We start from the raw sequence: 18,426 nt of genomic DNA, 5'->3' as shown, positions 1-18,426 counted from the left end.
TTGTGGAAGGACTAACCTTTCATTGTTACTCTTTGTCACTCTTCCAACAGCTTGATGAGTCCAAAGATTTTGAGGAAAGGAAAATGATCCGTGCAGCCATGAGGGACCTTCGCAAAAAAAAGAGAGGTAACAAAAGAAAAAAATAAACAATGACTTCTTCATAGCCGAGTGCACGATGCCTCAAAAATGCAAACCTCTAAAAGTCACGAAAGCAAGAATTGGTTGTTCATTTCAAGTTCTCTATGCCCAAATATTTCCACTCACTCTGCTCTCAGAGGCCATGCTGGGGTGCACTCAAGAGGAAATAGGTAGGACAGGTTGGTTTGCAGTGCGATTTAATAGCTCATAGGCTTGCGTTTTCCATTTGTTGTGTTTGCACCATACCACCGTTGTCCAACACTTGGAATGGAGGGTGAAAAACTGTGTTGACCGAGGCAAGATGATAGTTTTATGCATGCTTCTTATAGTTTTATTTGAGAACAATATTTGGCAATCATCACTAGAGGTGTTCACACGTCAACTTCATTCATGCAGAAAAGATAAGACTTTAAATGCATGATACATGCGTGCTGAAGAAATAAAGGTCATTTGTTACTCCTAAATTATTTAGAGTTTGATGTTTTGTCACTGTGTTTTTTTTGACACTCCACCCCAAATAAGTCTGCATGCACTTCCCCTCAGAAGCCCATTTTATCCTTGAAGTAACATGTTTTTTGTCCCTCCCTCTCTGTCCACTGATGACACTGAATCTCATCTCTCCATCTCCCACTTTGTTCTATCTATTCCTATTCTTTCCAGACCAGAGAGAAAAAGAACGAGAGACTCGTCTGCAGGAGCTCCGGCAGCAGCGAGACGAGCGTTCTAACAAAAGTCGCCCAGGAGTCGGAGCTGGAGAAGTGGTGATGAGGAAGGTGGAGAAGTCTGCAGATGGCTCCACGCTTAGCCAAGTTACCAAGACAGACCGCTTTGCTCAGTCTGGTATATTTGTCTTTTTGATTTCCCAAACCTACAGAGAACGAGACATTTCACTCAGCCTCTTAAGAATAGATGAGCTGCCGTTGTCAACTTTCTAATATGAACGTGTGTGCTTAGATGACGGCAGCAGATCATCTCGCAGCACTGTTGTGGAGGCCAGTTATGTGCAGAAAACAGACAGTGAGTTGGCGCTTCTTTCCCGTCTTCTGATCAATTCCACCCATTACCTGTAGTCTAGATTGTTCTAGATTTTTCTTCTCTTACAATAGCAATAATACATTCAATTCATAAACACCTTTTAAAAACTCTCCAGGACACTTTCTTGTGTTCTACTGACATGTTTCTCTCTCCATTTTAGAAGGGACGGTTCAGTCCAAATCATACAGCTACAGTTCTTCATCCTCCTCTAATACTAGCAAAAAAGTAGGCAGGTGAGTTGTTTAAGCCTTTTGCACAATGGAATTCATGGTTTTAGTTTGCCAAAGGAGACATGTGGAAATTCTGGTCATTGAGATTGGAACATGGGCCAAAAAAGACATTTCTTCAATTTAAATTAGGTTCTGGTAGTAGGTTTTCCTCAAAAATTGCACAGCAATCTTAACGGTTTGATCTATTTAAACTCATTTTTATATGAATGACAAATTTATTTCCATCCACAATAAATGGCTCTTGTGAACAGTAAGTTATGTGAAAGGGACTTTCGTCAAATTACTTTTTAATTCTTGACAATAAAACTGACCAACAATATCTACAATCCGGTTGTCAGTAATCATGAGTTTTTACAGCCATATGGTGTCCTTTTTCGAATGAAGTGTTATGCATTTGATTATTTTAGTGTTTTTGATCGCGAGGATGAGTCGTCATCGTCGTCTCGCAGTGGGGGGTTGGCCGCGGTGGAGCGAAGGCAGGCCGAGAGACGCAAGGAACTGATGAGGGCGCAGACTTTGCCCAAGACTTCGGCCATGCAGGCCCGAAAAGCCATGATAGAGAAGCTGGAAAAGGAGGGAGGCAGGTGAGCATAAACACTGAAATAGACTAACCAAAAGTAGGAAAAAAGAAGCAAGTCTTGACATCAACTCTCCTCCTTAAGTCCGGGTCATCAGGTGGTCTCCAAAATAAACAAGGTTCAGCGTTCCACTAGCTTTGGTGTACCCAACGCTAACTCCATCAAGCAGATGCTACTTGACTGGTGCCGTGCCAAGACTCGCTCATATGAGGTGCGCATCCCAGCCACATGCTTACCACTCAACCCTCATGCTCCCCGTTAAAAGTTGATCTTAACCTGCTAATGCGCCCTCGGCTGGGATAATATTGAACATAGCCATGCGTGTGTTTCCATGACCTAACCCACTTTTTTCCCCCTCTCCCCGATCAGCATGTGGATATACAAAACTTTTCATCCAGCTGGAGCAACGGCATGGCCTTCTGCGCCCTGGTACACAACTTCTTTCCAGAGGCCTTCGACTACAGCTCCCTGAGTCCCAGCAACCGCAGGCAAAACTTTGAGGTGGCCTTCAGCAATGCAGAGTGAGTTCAAACATGTGATTAGGTTGTGTCGGTTGCTGGTGACTGTTCACTTTAGCGCTGCTGAGGTTTCTGACATGGATAGACCGTGTACATTATGCCAAACCATTTCAGCCTTTTGGAGAAAACTGCAGAACATGGTCACTCACGGGCAATGAGATCGGTTACATCTGCACAGTCTAATAAGCCAAGGCAAGAGCGATATTAATTTTGTTCAGAGATATACTCATTTAACGTGTCTTGGTTTGTTACTTGCAGTTGTATAGAACTGCTGTGCGTTCAACTGAGGGATGCTTTTTACCTTATTTAGCTACGCAAATGTTTTGGCCAACGTTTAATAGAATTCCTTTTTCATACACAGTGTCCTCGGTTTACGACAGTGCCGTCATGGCATTTCAAAAGCTACAAATGGAATCCCATGGAATAAGAAACGAAGAAGATTGTTTCATATTTATGACTGAGTGTTATTTAACCATTAAGTGTTTTTACTTACTAAAATTATGACCTTTTGGGGTTATGAATGGCATATAAGCTATTTTGCACAGCTGCAGCCCAAATACATCAGTTCATCTAATGAGAAGTCGTGCTTCTGACTCGTTTGGTTTGTTTCTTCTTTATTGCTTTCGCACATGGTCTTACAATGAAAGCACATGATGACTTGTGTGCAAATTTCTGTTGCATTGCTGTTGCAGGGAATGTCTTTGGTCATAAATAGAGGACCCTCATACAGAAGCAAGATATATAAAAATTCAACGGATATAAGTGGAAAAAAATCACATTTCAATATTAACCCTTTCAATGTCAGTGCTTACTACAGTGGACAGCTGATCAGGATATCGGGTTACAGCATGCATGAAAGGGTTCATATAAACCCGATTACCACGACTCTTATACTCTCATCTCCATTTTAAGCCGCAGAGCTGTACGCAACCCACCCCCATCCGACGACATTAAAAAAAATGTCGACCCATCAGCCATGCGATATCGGCTCCATTCTTTTTCCTCCTCTTCCCACACCCGTGTTAATTGCTCCTGTCATCGTTTTATACCTGTGACGTCACCCAAGTGCACCATGCCCACACTGGTTTGTGGTTTATGGACTGTCACCTGACCACAATCACCACCTGTGTGCTTGTGTGTGAATGTGCACTCTTCACATGTACTGAGCCCACTTGCATTTTGGGGAGGTTATTTGGAGTCACACACGATTCACCTTTGTATGAGTATTCGTATTGGGCTAATGAAAAAAAAATGAAAAGTTAAATGAGCATCGCCTGATGCTCATTTGACAGTTTTGTTTTGTCTGTTTGTGTTATTCTATGCCACATATGTATGATGTATCATGATATATAGGAAGCATGTCAACACATTGCTACTTGTGTGAACACTGCCAATGTAATGTTTGTTTGTCTCTCTGCAGTCTCTGTCCACCAAATCTGTATTATGGCTGCTCACTGCATTATTTGTGTTATCTCCTTTATGTCTTTCCCACCTTTTGTTGTCCTCTTCTTTCATCTCATTTTCTCGCCATTCCCTTTTCCGTTTGCCTCCTCCTCTTTGTCCGCGTCCGTCTTCCTGACTCTTTCCGGGCGCAGGAAACTAGTGGACTGTCCGCAGCTGCTGGATGTGGATGACATGGTGAAGATGCGCGAGCCTGATTGGAAGTGTGTGTACACATACCTGCAGGAGTTCTACAGAGGTCTGGTGACCAAGGGCCTGGTTAAAACCAAAAACTCATCCTAAAGGCCCACCTGAGCCTAAAAGCAAACCCATGGTGAGAGAGGGAAAAGGAAGCCTCATTGTGGTGTTTCTCGACCAATGGTTGGTAAGTCCGATCCAAGAGAGGTGCTTTCATGTCTGTTTTAAAAGTGTCTTTCCTCATCACACTTGATTCAAATGGTCAGCAAGTTCTCGAGAAGCTTAATAATGAACCTGATCAGTTGAATTGGGTGATTGAAGAAGTGAAACTTCTAAAACAGGCAGGAAAGCGGCGCTCTTGGCCTGGATTTGCGCAAACCCATTCTAGACCGTGAATGTGTGTGTGTGGTTGTGTGTGTGTACACTTGTCTCATCGCATGTAATGTTAAATGTGTGTGAGGGAATTTCTTTATATTTTTATGCACCTCTACAGTTTCAGACACAGCATTCTGATTAATTTAGTCTTTTTGGATTTGCATTAAGCAATAAAATGCACACATTTTTGGGCATTTTAGCAGCCATCTTGTGTTTTTTTATTCTGTCAACTGACAATGGCATCATAGTCACTCAAAACTCGGGTAACCAGCAATTGTGGCTCATCTGAAGCTGAGCCATGATTGATTGACACCTCAGCTCTGAGCATCTGAGATGTCATTTTCAGGTGACAAAAATGTCTGCTCCTTTAAATGTACAAAAAAAACAGGATAATTTTATTGATTAACTCGTATTCCACAAACACAATATTAATCTGTTCTGCACACTGTGTTTAGATGAGTGGAGTTGCATACAACGTATTAATGTAAAGAAAATGTGGGGGGTTGACCTCCTTTGAAGAAAAGAGCCAAACATGGTATGCTTGTGTCTGTGCGCATGTTATCCAGACTTGACATAGGCATCCGGCCAGGTCGACCTGCTCTTAAACAGTCTAAAAGGAGTAAATGTATCACATTATTTCAAACAGACAGCTCTGGAGACAAAACAGAAAGGGTGGAAATCATCACTGAGTTTGTGTTGTAGCCCGTGGTTTCCTTTAATCCAGTGATAGTTTACATGTGTTTATGCATTAGGCTATCAAATCCTTTTTCAAGATGCTTTTAAAGAACGAATGGTTAACTGCAGCCCCTTAAAATAGGAAATGACTTATTTTACTATATTGTTTTCTTTCTCATTCAGTAGGGCTGATAGTGTCTCGGCCATTTTTGATTGACTGCAATGTGAAGAATGCTGAGATGCAAATGCTGCATTATGTTTCCATACTGGCACCATGTGGTCAAAATGTTTAGTGCTCACACATGGAGCTTTGGAACATAGTCAGCAACGAGATTAATTTTCCAATGTGTGACCTGCAAGTAAAAGTGGTATATTTCAGCCCATTCCTCTAATCTAATAGAAAGACGATTGTAGTTATCACTCATCGTCATCCTGCTCATACTGTGTCTTTGAATGCTTCCCCTCCAGGACGTACGCCAACTGTATGCCTTTGGTGGAAGTGGAGGACATGATGATCATGGGAAACAAACCCGACTCCAAATGCGTGTTCACCTACGTGCAGTCTCTGGTCAACCACCTGCGGCGGCATGAGATGGCCATGGGTCGGCCCTGCGACCTTTGATGTAGGTTTGGTGACAAACGTTGTTGAGCTTCGGTCAGCCAGGTCGCACGTTCACTAACAAAGGCTGGGAGGATTGTGTATGAGTTTGTGTTAAATAATTCCGTCAGCAGTGTTGGTCTTATCCTCTCCTGGATAAAATCACTTCTATATTTTCCAACGAGATCCTATTGAAGGAGGTAACTCTAAACTTAACATTTTTGGAACAGTCACCTTTTTTTCTACTTGTATGCGAGTGATACACAGCAAGAGAAGCAACAATATACTCGTCTTTTTAAATTATTTATGCATCTATTTTGTATTGTAAATTCCGTGTCATTGGTCCCACTAAAGAAGAATTCTTGGCATTTAATGTTGGTACTTTGACATTTTGGACCCAACTCTGGTCACTTTATTATTTAAAGTTATTATCCTTGTGGTGTCATTTAACATATTACTATTTAATGCATTCGCACTGGGTTGTTTATGATAGTACATATACATCTGTATTCATATTATGTAAACTTGGCTCTCTGGTCTGCAGTGCTACTGAAAACAAGCATCAGTTTTGGACAAAACTTATGTACTGTGTGTGTCACGATGACAAATGATCAGAGATTTTGCCACCGCCGCCACCACCACGCTTGTTTATTCTTAATGGTGGGCTTTTTTTTGTGGGGGGGATGACAACTATTAGTAATAGATTAAAAAGGGTTGTGGGGTGTTTTTGTGGACCTGATGAGCGCCAGCTCTCAGCTGAAACAAAACAGCAAACGTGCATGTGTATATTTTAAAGCTAAAACAATTTTTCAAGTGTTTTTTTAATGAGTTTTCATGTCTACAGTGAGCAGTGTTTTAAGATCTCGGTCGGATAAACCTAAATGTATTCACTCTATTCTGTAGCTATTGACATAAGTGAAATGCGATCCCAGTGCTCGCGATGAAGAAACAAACTTTCCACACACAAGGCAAGGACTGTTGTACATAACATGTTTCTGTGCACGGCACCTCAATGTGAATTCATTAAAGCAGACAAACCAATTTCTTTGTGTTGGAATGTTTATCAAGGAGAGTCTAAGCGTGGTATTCTGCAACCAATGCAGTGATGTAATTCAGAAAAACTCGCATTTTTCAAATGCTTTTAAACCACGGCTGAAAGAAAGAGCATTTCTGTATTAAGATTTTTGTTTTGACAGGTGTTGCAGCGTAAATTAGCGTTTCCATATAAATTAACGCTTCTTTACGATGACAGTTGATCGTACACCTCACTGGTGGTGTACAACACCCAGTTATTTTATGGGGGTTAGTTGTAGGGGGAGGGCGTTTTTAGATGTTTTTGTATTCATTTTCAATGTTGAATAGTCACATTTGTGAAAACGCACTCAAAAAAAAAAAATCTAGAAAAACATAGCATGTCAGTAGTGTCTGAACAAATTATTTCGTGAGGTAATACACGTACTGAATTATTTCTGGTGGCTTCTCAATCATAGGCCAATCTATTAAAATGCCTCTACTTAGCCCAATTCTATTTTACTTTCTCCAATAAAGTTGCAATAAATTGGTTGTAAACATTTTATTCCTTTACAGTGGTGACACTTGAATCTTGTGTGTCGCAGCCAACCCACCAGTACATGTAGCATCAGCCTCAGACCAATCAATAGATTTTTAGCCCGCAGCTTCATTAGGTAGCTCAGTGAATCGGAAGCGCACACAAGAGGACACAAGTAAGGCAATCTCAAGATAGCCTATACATACATGACAGAGAATGACAAAATCTATTCCACAAAACAATCACGGCAGGAGAAAAAAAAAGTGAGGCCAAGAGTTTGTCTTTCCTCTTTTCCAGAATCTGATAGACTTGTTTAGCAGTAACCCTATGTCGTAACATTGTTAAAGGTCAAGATGCTTAGCCTCAGGTTCAGTCTTTGTTGAGGCTGGGGTGTTCTGACTGACTACGGGGGCAGTGGTGGGCTTGTCTTCTGGCTCACTTTTAAACGGGCTGTCTTTGGCTGGTGCAAAGCGGACCTCTTCTGGCACTTGGTCATCTGCTTGTAGCTTTTTGTAGAATCCCAGTTTGCCTAGAAGCTCATTGATCTCAGAGCGTGTCATATCAGACAAGGCGATGCGCTGAGGAAATAATACATCGCCTCAGTTGATAAATAAGAAGCCAAAGAATTATAGTAACGACGCACGTTGCCATATACAAAACTGCAATCACAGGAATTAACATTCTATCGGCACATCTCCATATACAATACAAAATAACACATAGATTTATATAGCGCTTTAACAACAGCTGAAGCTGTAATATATGTCATCTCAATCTTATCAAAACGAAATTTACCTGCAGCTCCTCGTAATAATGATTCAGGAGGACAAGCTCAGGGTCGGCCCCAGGAATGTGCTTCAACACCAGGTTATGGCTTAGAGAGCCCAGGTCAAGGACTGATAGATGTCCACTTGTGATTACATAGTTATGTGCAAAGTGTACTTGATTTGTTTTGACTGTCATTTTATCACGGGATTGTCTCAGTAGAGCACAAATTGTACAAATACAGCCAAGAAGTGGAAAATATGACAGGCCATTTTAGGGTTTTTTTTTGCCCAATATTTATTAGTTGGCAGGCTAGATTTTATTTTGATTAAATGTATTATCCCTCAATGGGGATATTCTAGACTTTGAACAGAAAGGAGATCCATACATCTCATTTTCCAAAGTTAAATTTCATTCAGTTGTGAATATGTTATTTTTTCTAAAGGATACTAGAGAGGAATGTCCTCGACCACGAAGGCTTTGACCTGCACACAAAAGTGGACAATCGGTGAGTGTCGGACAGAGATGATTGACAACATTTGTTATTTCAAGACAATTTACCTCTCTGAGTCTATTCAACTGTCACCCACCACATGTCTGCAATGAGATATTAGAAACACAATTTTTATTATGTTTCATGTGTCAGATTTGTGCAGTAATGCACTACATTACTATCAATGAAACGACAGCACAGCCCACTGGAAAGCAAATTTGTTCAGTTTCCTTTGGGGTTGTCATGGTTGAAGAAGTTCACATTAAGGTCAGTTGGGGTCCCTTTTCAACTAGGGACTCACAGTTCAAGAGGCGTTGTAGTGTGCTTTTCCTGATCGATAGTGGTAAAGTCCAACTCCTCAAAATCCTTTGATGCACCATTGGGCCAAAATGTATGGTTTTTCAAGATTTCACAGGGCTTCAAATATCAAAGCAGGTGATAATTAACAAGCAAGAACATGTTGCACATGATGTAAAAGTGGTCAAATTAGGTTCAGCAAATAGTGCATTTTATGTTCACCATGAATTTTATCCGAAAGCCCCAAAAACAACATTTTGTGAGTAGTGTAGAATTTGTATTCGTTTCTTTACTTTCCGTGCCCTGTTGGAAAGATGCTCAACCTGTTTTATAGAAACGAGAGACTCGGGTTTCGAGTTGGAGACATTCCCAGCCCAACAATAGTGACTAATAGCACATTTTTGTATAACTGTGGAGGCCAACCTGGAATTCTGAAGGTATGCGTCATGTATTTCAATGACATACTACCTCATCACACATTTGCTTATGCACGTCGTGTCCTGTATCGTCCTGCATCAATTCGCTTATCAAATGACCAAAAAATCAAAAATCACTGAGAAATACTTGGAAGTAGTCATTTACGAGTGAGGTTCCGTGTTACGTCGGGACGCATCGGAGTCTGCGATCACTCATCGATGCTGACGTAGTAGTAAAAAAAATATTTATGTCTTAAGCCGTAAAAATACACCGATTTACACGTATCTCGCGGAGTTCAAACATATAATGGATGTGACCAAAGAAGCTCCCCGTCCACCGCTTTCTTTGTCGAATATTATAATATCCAGTACCTCCACTTTGGCTCGAGCCAGCCCCTCCAGCTTGTCGAGATCCACTTCAAATGAAGACGTACATGTAAGCAGACTGAAAAGTAGCAGCCACATCGTTCCGACGCACAACGACGAGCCTTTTGGAATGTGGGCACCAAATACACCTGAATAAGATGCAGAGTAGAAGTCAGGATGAGGAGGGAGGATCAGGGTCGACTTTGAGAATCACATCCGGATGGCGTGCCACGTCAAAGGTTTTCAACGTAGGAGTGGGCGTGGTAAAAGACCAATAGATTACAATTCAGATGCATGTAATTACATTGGTCCAAAAATAGATTTTGTACTGGTTTTCACTGGTAATAAAAGTACAGACACAGTACTAGTGTAACCAAGGAGAGATTTCACTCATGTATTTGAATCTATCTATCTATCTGTCGTGTTGTCAAATAAGGCACACGTGAGTCCAGCTGTGCGTTAACGTGGGTAACTCTTTATTTAGCCTCTAATGCCGTGCTTCTTCCCAGTCACTCCCCCTGCTGGTCCTTGGCGCCTCCTGCTGACGTCATCGCCCAGCGCCACTGATCTTGTCAACAATCACACCACATCTCCCCTTTCTAGAATCATTGGATAGACTACCAATGATTCAACAGACCTTGAGGATTATTCTGCCTCGTGGTTGAAAGGTCTGCTCGTCCCTCAGACTGTGACAAGGGATCGCATAGGAAAAACAAACATATTTGAGACAATCCATTTGAGAACAATAACTTGATGGTCCATCTTAACTGATCCTCCTCTATGCTCTGTAATGGGCTGAACATTGTATGGACAAACAGAACAGCATGTACAAGTACATCTCAATATTCGGAATACACCCACCCCCGTTTTTTTTTTTTTTTTTTTTTTTTTTTTTTTTTTTTTTTAAACGAACAACCCTGCAAGCAGGGCCTGAAAGTAGGGGGAAAATGGGTGAAAAAAAAGAAAATCACAAGTCCAACCTGGTTGGTTTCACCACGACTCTCCCAAACCTGGTCTTGGTAGTAGGAGTGGGTGGTTCTGGAAGATTGTGCTGTAGTGGTCCCGCTGATGGACTTTCTGGATCGCTTCCCGAAGACTGCTCCGCTGCATCACAGCCACTCTGCTCAGGCGAGGACCTCATTGGGATGAGATGACGCCGGTTTCGTCTGATGGTCCCGTGAGGTCCCTCTACCAGATATGATCGTGGGGAAGCATGTCTTTCGATGATGGCTCCTTCCGCTCCTTGGTCCTTAATCCACACACACTGTCCCGGGTTGAGTCTGACGAGGTTCTGTGCACGATGTCGCGTGTTGTAGCGTTGTGCATCTTTTGTCCTCTTCTCATCTTCCTTCTGGATGATGGCTTCTCGGTCGGGGATGGCTGGGTTAAGCAGGACAGGAAGGATGGGAACCCTCGTGCGGAGTCTCCTCCCCATTAGAAGCTGAGCGGGGCTGTACCCGTTTTCAAGAGGGGTAGCCCTGTACGCAAGCAAGGCCAGATAGGGGTCATCTGCTTTTTTCAAGAGGCTTTTGATCGTCTGAACTGCACGTTCTGCCTCGGCATTGCCTTGAGGGTATCGTGGGCTACTTGTAATGTGGCGGAACCCATATGACTCCGCAAACTCTGTGAAGACTGTTCCGGAGAACTGAGGCCCTCCATCCGAAACCAAAAGGTCCGGGATCCCATGGCGTGCATATATTGATTTGAGGTGGCGGATTACCTCGTTCGATTTTGTGGAGGCCAACAGAGCTATTTCCACATACCTTGACATGTAGTCTACAACCAGCAAGTAGGTCTTGTTTCCGAGCATGAACAAATCTGCTCCTAGCTTTTCCCATGGTCTTCCTGGGTACGGTGATGGAATCATTGGCTCTCTGTGGTTCAGTCTCTCCTTGCAGCATGTTCGGCAGTTGAGAACCAACTCGTTCAGCTGTTGGCTTAGCCCAGGCCACCACACCGCCCGCCGCGCTCGTTCTCTACACTTTACCACGCCCTGGTGACCTTCATGCAGTTTAACGAGAACATCATTTCTCATGGTTGAAGGTATGACAATTCTCTGTCCCTTCAGTAGGATTCCGTCGTGGACTGTGAGGAATGCCTGCTCTGCTCTGTACAGCCTGAGTGCCGGTTCATTGGGGCCTTGTTCAGGCCAGCCTTCTTTGCACAACTGCATCACACGTGCACACACGCTGTCCCTCTGCAGCTGCTCTCTCAGCCTTTCGAGGTAATTGGTGGTTGCCGGGAGGTTCTCCATCACCATGTCGACGTAGATGTTCGTATCTTCGAGCAATTCTTTGTCATCTGGTGTCGCCCCCTTCTCCACTGGAGCTCGAGACAGTGTGTCAGCTGTCAACAGGCTTTTTCCTGGAACGTGAGAGATGGAGTAAGAGTAGCGCATGAGTCGCATTCTGAAGCGTTGTATCCGTGGAGGTAATGTATCCAGGGCTTGGGACCCCAGGAGACTCAGGAGAGGTTTGTGGTCCGTCTCCATCAAGAAATGCTTCCCGATGAGAAAGTTACGAAACCTCTCGCAGGCCCAGGTCAGCCCCAGAGCCTCCTTCTCCACTTGAGCATATCTCTGCTCCGTAGATGTGAGCGAGCGTGACACGTAAGCTATTGGTCTCCATTCTTCCTCCCACTTTTGGAGAAGAACTCCGCCCAACCCGTACGACGACGCATCTGCAGAGACTTTACTTTCTCTGTTGGGATCAAACATGGCCAGCACCGGTGTGGACGTCAGCGCGTCTTTTAAATCTTGAAAGGCTCGTGCCTGGTCGACGCCCCACACCCAGCAGTTCCGTTTGGACAGGAGGTCTCGGAGAGGCTTGTCTCGATCTGCCAACCCCGGCACAAACCTCCCCAGTTGGTTCATCATTCCGAGAAATCTTCTCAACTCTGTTAGATTTGTTGGTTCCGGCATCATCCTTACTGCCTCAGTTTTAGCTGGGTCTGGCCTGATGCCGCTGTCTGAGATCACATGGCCTAGAAATGTCACCTCTGACTTTGACAGTTCACATTTTTCCACATTGAGAGTGATGCCTGCCTCCTGGATTTTCTCCAAGGTAGCATGCAGGCGGGCATCGTGCTCCTCCTGCGTTCGGCCCCATATGAGCACATCATCCATGAGGCAAACAACACCGTCCAGCCCTTCTGTAACCTCTGTTACCATTCTGTTTTGAAAGTGTTCAGGGGCGGAGGCTATCCCAAAAGGTAGCCTCTTGAAATAATAGCGTCCAAATGGCGTGATGAAAGTTGTAAGCTTTGCGGAATTAGGTGTTAGGGGTATTTGCCAGAACCCCATTTTTGCATCCAGCTTACTAAAAACCCTGGCTCCAGCCAGCATGCCGAGTGTTTCCTCCACTGATGGCAGGATATACTTTTCTCTGCAGACTGACTCGTTGAGTTTGGTGAGGTCGACACAGATTCGTACAGCACCTGATTTCTTGGGCACTACCACGATGCCAGCGCACCAGTCTGTTGGCTGCTCGATTCTTTTTATTACTCCGAGTCGTTCCATGCGGGATAGCTCTTTCTTGACTTTGTCCATTAATGGCAATGGAATCCTCCTTGGTGTTTTTAAAGAGAAAGGTTCAGACCCTGGTTTCAGTTTGATGTTGTACGGCTGCCGCATCTTTCCGAGTCCAGTGCATATTTTTGGGTAGTTGTCTTTTAATGACTGCATAGTGACGCTGCCTAGGCGTGCGACGAGCCCCAGCCTGCAGCTCACAGATCTCCCCAGCAAGGCAGTATGCACATGACGACTGATGTAAACATCCTCCATCACCTCCGTCTCACCTTTTCTCAGCGGCAGCTTGGCGACGCCCACAACCTCAAGAGGGCTGCTCCCTGGTCCCAGGAGTCGTTTTGTTGCCTTTTTCAGTTTAGGGAGATTGTTTTGATACGTGACCTTGAATGCTTTGTATGGCAGAACAGTGACGTCGGCGCCAGTATCGATTTTAAACATCACACTGCGCTGATTTATGTCGATCTTGACCATCCACGGATCACGGTCTGTCACAACACTGCCAAGGAGAACTGCTTCCTCCCCCTCGTCTTCCTCATCTCCTGTAATTTCATGCGTCGATTTGAATTTACATACGCGCTGAAAATGTCCCTTCCGCCCGCAAGCATGACATTTCACCTCATGGGCCAGACAATCAAATTTTGGATGAGAAGGAGAGCTGCCGCATTTCTGGCACACTGACTGTGCCCCCCTTTCCTTTCTAAAGTGAGTACTGTGGGGCTTGTTTGTCTGGCTATTGGCATAGTTGGGTGAGTTTTTAGCCGTCTTTAATTTGCTTTTGAACACTCTGTCAACAGATTCGGCGCCACTTGCCTCTGAGTTGGTGTCCCCCCGCAGATAAGGCTGTTGCCTCTTCACCTCCTCACTTTGCCGTGCTATTCTTATGGCTTTTTCAAGGGTCAGATCCGCATCCAACTGCAATCGTTCGGACAATCCCTTGTCCCGTAGTCCGACTACAATTCTGTCTCTGATCAGTTCATTGCGTAGCGTCCCATAGCTACAATGCTCTGCCAGGGCATACAGTGCAGTGACAAACGAATCCACACTCTCCCCTTCCTTTTGATAGCGCATGTTGAATATTGCACGCTCAAAGATGACATTTTTCTTCACAACGAAGAAGTCTTGGAGTCCCCTCCGCACTTCTTGATACGTGCACCGTTGAACCTCCGTCAGATTCAACCCGCGTAAAATATCATCAGCCTCGTCACCCATGCAGTAAATAAGTGTGTTTACTTGATTTTCTTCAGAACTCGCTTTAAGGTTACTTGCCAGGCGAAATCTTTCAAATCTCCTGATCCATTTTTCCCACTCCTGCGGTTTTGAGAAGTCAAAGGGTTCTGGCGGCTGGATGTTGAACGTGGCGCACGGCCCCGCGGTGACGACTGGTCCCGCAGCCTGCTGTGCACCTCGCGCCATGGCTCCATTAGCCCGTGCCGATGTTCCATCCTCTACGTCGCTCATGTTGCCTTTTTCTCTCCGCCGCGTTTCCAAAATATCCTCTTCGCGCACACCACGTCAACTACAGGACTTCTGACACCATGTCGTGTTGTCAAATAAGGCACACGTGAGTCCAGCTGTGCGTTAACGTGGGTAACTCTTTATTTAGCCTCTAATGCCGTGCTTCTTCCCAGTCACTCCCCCTGCTGGTCCTTGGCGCCTCCTGCTGACGTCATCGCCCAGCGCCACTGATCTTGTCAACAATCACACCACACTATCTATCTATCTATCTATCTATCTATCTATCTATCTATCTATCTATCTCAAGCTCTCTCTCTTTCTCTCTCTCTTATCCGTCCCAACACGCACCAAAATAAGGTTGCAAATAAAACAAGGACGTAATTTCTCATACAATGAGAACGAAATTGTGACAGATTACAGTATAGATTTTCTTCGAGACAACTATAACATCCCCGTTGATGTTTAGCGCACCAAAGTGATTAGTAAATACGTACACTCATTGAGGAGGAAGGCGCATCCGCCATATTGTATGTGGAAAATCAACAATAATACGTAGGTCGATGAGAAGGTTTCTTCAGCCGTCATCTGTACAAAAGTGAAGGTTTCGGACGTTTCGCCTCCTATCCAAGAGGCTTCGTCAGCGAACTAAAGTCTGACTGGTCGTATCGGCCCCATTTATATATCCCTAATGTCCAGACATGGTGGCGCCGGACACAGCTATGATAGGTCCCTACTCTCAGGTTGGGGGGGCAAGGGACCCCTCCCTGTGGCCCCACTGATTGTACCTACATTCCGGACTAACGACTGGCCTATTACCCCCACTCCGCCCGGTATCACCTCATCAGCATAACGACCCTCATCAGCATTGCGAAAGTTGCCTAACCTGTTTTGCCTAAGCAGGCTATTGTATGAACGATCCAAATTGAACCTCACCCGACCAGACCGGTTTAATGAAGGATTTTGTTGTTTCATAAGAATCGCCTCTTTTACCCCCCTTTCAAACCATCTATGTTCTTTCGCTAAGATTTTAACCTCATTGTCGTCAAATGAGTGGTTGCTAGCTTTTAGGTGCAAATGTACTGCCGATTGAGGCCCACTAGTATTATCCCTGCGATATTGATAAAGTCTTTTTTGGAGAATTTGTTGAGTCTCCCCAATGTACTGCTCTTTACAATTTTCATTCTTACAATGTATGGAATAAACTACATTACTTTGTTTTTCATTTGGTAGCCTATCTTTTGGATGCACTAATTTTTGCCTTAACGTGTTTATCGGTTTGAAATAAGTAGGAATTTTATGTTGCCAAAGGACTCTTTGTAATTTTTCAGAAACTCCTGCAATGTACGGTACTGCTACTCCTCTCCTTTTTGAATCTTGAGAATTATTGGTTTCGTTCGCTATTCTTTCTTTCTGACATTTGTTGAATGACCACTGAGGGTACCCACAGTTAGTGAGTGCTCTCCTGATATGTTTTGACTCCTTTTCTCTACCTTCAGTGCTAGTTGGTATTAGTTTAGCCCTATGCTGGAGGGTTCTGATAACTCCTAGTTTATGTTGTAAAGGGTTATTACTGTTACTTACGACTAAAGAGAAACATCAAACGCTTTACCGGCACAAGAAGACATTGGCGTATGTCCCCTTGTGGCTACAGAACAAGCAACTCTATGAACTTAATAAAGATGAAGAGGCTCGGTTAAATGCTCCCAAATATATATACTGTACAGTACTGTATATGAATGAAATTCAGTACGAAAACCAATTTTTATACTTAGTCGTGTACTTGAATACAGAAGTATATTTTTACACTTTGCCATTGTGGGACTGATAAAGGCATTCTTGTTATATACTACAATACATGTACTTGTTTTGTTAAGTTGGCACACGTACCCCCCCCCCCCCTAAAAAAAACGATGTTCCCGTTTCATGAACAAAAAAAAAATCCTGATGCAGGGTAGCATTAATAGCATCAGAGTGATGTGAATTATATTTTGTCCATGAATTCTTATTATATAATTCCATTGTATTTCGTTTTTCTACTTTCATTCCTTTCATCACTTTGCTGCTGTGAAATGTAAATTTCTCCACTGTGAGACTAATAAAGGCATATCCAATCCAATCCAAATTGTCTTTCAGCTTCCTTTCATTGCTGTTCCCCTGCTGTGCTGCTTCCAGACGTGTGTTTTTGTATTAAGCATTTAACCAATCACATTGCAGCCATTATTTGTCAGAGATCTACCTGGACGCTTTCCCAATCAGTTCTGCGGGCCCTGTCTCATCAAATGTGTCGATCAAACTAGCTGTTGCTCTAACCAATTGAATTTCGAGTTGGCAACCCAAAAAGGGGTACCAACGCCTTCTCGGAGGCGCTTGTCAACGTCAGAGTTTTCGCAAACTATAATTGGCTAGACAATAGTCTGAGATTTACTGTTAAAGCCATTTTCAAGACTGACTTTTCAAGAAAATTACATATTTAAGAAAGGTCGGTCAGTTATTTCCTGGCTTATGTTACCATCTAGCGGACTTGTAGTAAATCACACCATGTTTTTTTCAGTTTGGATTGATTCAGACATAGCACTACTGAAGGCCTAGCAATGAAATCCACGGCCAGCCACTGCTCTTAAGGCACCATTTTTTCCCCAAAATATTTTTTTCAAGGAAAGCGGCACTGTGATCTACTGCTGTGCATGTTCGCCTCACAGTGCAAAGGTGCTTGGTTTGATTCCGGTTGCGGGCTTCCTGAGTGTAGTTTGCAAGTTCTACCCATGCTTGTGTGGCTTTTCTCAGAGTGCCTACTTTCATTACTCGTTCTAGAAACATGCATGGCAGGTTGATGGAACACTAGTCTAAATTGTCCTTAAGAGTGAGTTCAAATACTTGTTCATACATGTGTGCCCTGTGATTGACTGTCCACTCACTGTATCAGGGTGTAGCCCAACAATTTGCAACATTCAAAAGCAAAACAGACGAAACAAAAATCAATCCATCCATTTTACAGACCACTTTTTCGTCATTAGGGTCGCGGGGGGTGGTGAAGCATATCCCAGCCGTCTTCGGGCACAAGACAGGGCACATCTTGAATTGGTTGCCAGCCAATCGCAGGGCACACAGAGACGAACAACCAGTAACTCTCACACTCACACCTTGGGACAATTTAGAGTGTTCAATAATCCTGCCATGCATGTTTTTGGAATGTGGGAGGAAACCAGAGGACCCGGAGAAAACATGCAAACTCCACAAAGGGAGGTCGGACCAGGTCTTGAACTCACGACCTCTGCACGGTGAAGTCGGTGTGCGAACCACTCGATGACCGGGCCACCAAAACAACAGTCGTTTCCCAAATTACTAGAGGAATGTACATTGAAAACTAACATTTAAACACATTAACAGAAAATGTTTAAAAAAAAGCTTACAAGTAAATAGAAGTAGGTTTCTAAAATTACAGTGAGAAAAAAAGATGGTTTAAATGTTTGGAAGGCATGGTTAAGGTAGGGATTTGAAGGGATTTTCAGTCAGGGCTGAATGACTTCAACTCGGTATATCTTTGCCTTGAGTCTGACACCACTGCCTATGGCCCCAAATATTTGATAAAAACTGGATGCATTTTAATTTGCAAAAACAAATCAAAGAAGACAGTCACAAAACAAACCTGCGGGTGCGATTGTCAGCGAAATGAATCTGCATTACTCCAGGGCCATGGGGCCAAAGAAGAGAAGGCAAGAGGTAATATTATTATAGATGAAACATTATTTTAATCAGTGACGTGCAGTCAGGGGA

The 18,426-nt window shown here is 43.6% G+C and overlaps 2 protein-coding genes across 4 annotated transcripts in view; one reads left to right on the top strand and one right to left on the bottom strand.

Annotated features, from left to right (window-relative positions):
- The window catches only part of smtnb (smoothelin b), a 57,891-nt gene extending 51,065 nt beyond the window's left edge, over window positions 1–6,826 (top strand). The window contains exons 12-21 of one of the 3 annotated variants that reach the window (XR_016114710.1): window positions 51–126; window positions 276–308; window positions 799–978; window positions 1,093–1,155; window positions 1,334–1,406; window positions 1,811–1,987; window positions 2,066–2,192; window positions 2,351–2,502; window positions 4,095–4,324; window positions 5,656–5,794. Coding sequence is in view for 2 of the 3 variants with exons in the window: in XM_088994456.1 (XP_088850582.1) it covers window positions 51–126; window positions 276–308; window positions 799–978; window positions 1,093–1,155; window positions 1,334–1,406; window positions 1,811–1,987; window positions 2,066–2,192; window positions 2,351–2,502; window positions 5,656–5,809 (1,035 nt within the window). In the remaining variant the exon portion in view is untranslated. Of the gene's footprint in view, window positions 1–50; window positions 127–275; window positions 309–798; window positions 979–1,092; window positions 1,156–1,333; window positions 1,407–1,810; window positions 1,988–2,065; window positions 2,193–2,350; window positions 2,503–4,094; window positions 4,325–5,655 lie in introns of all 3 variants that reach the window. The other 2 variants (XM_088994458.1, XM_088994456.1) reach the window with 2 other exon arrangements.
- Window positions 6,827–7,343: 517 nt separating this feature from the next.
- Window positions 7,344–9,886, bottom strand: selenom (selenoprotein M). The gene is made up of 5 exons (XM_088994463.1): window positions 9,678–9,886; window positions 8,661–8,696; window positions 8,550–8,584; window positions 8,130–8,208; window positions 7,344–7,912 (listed from the first exon to the last, which is right to left on the bottom strand). The coding sequence occupies exons 1-5, from the start codon at window positions 9,768–9,770 to the stop codon at window positions 7,676–7,678; spliced, it is 480 nt and encodes a 159-aa protein (XP_088850589.1). The 5' UTR covers window positions 9,771–9,886; the 3' UTR covers window positions 7,344–7,675.
- Window positions 9,887–18,426: the final 8,540 nt, after the last annotated feature.

This window comes from Hippocampus bargibanti, linkage group LG04 (genome assembly GCF_051943395.1).
Source record: "Hippocampus bargibanti isolate YZ-2025 linkage group LG04, ASM5194339v1, whole genome shotgun sequence".
Lineage (NCBI taxonomy): Eukaryota > Metazoa > Chordata > Actinopteri > Syngnathiformes > Syngnathidae > Hippocampus > Hippocampus bargibanti.
Note: the sequence above shows the minus strand (reverse complement) of the source record. Positions and strands in the feature narration are given on the sequence as shown.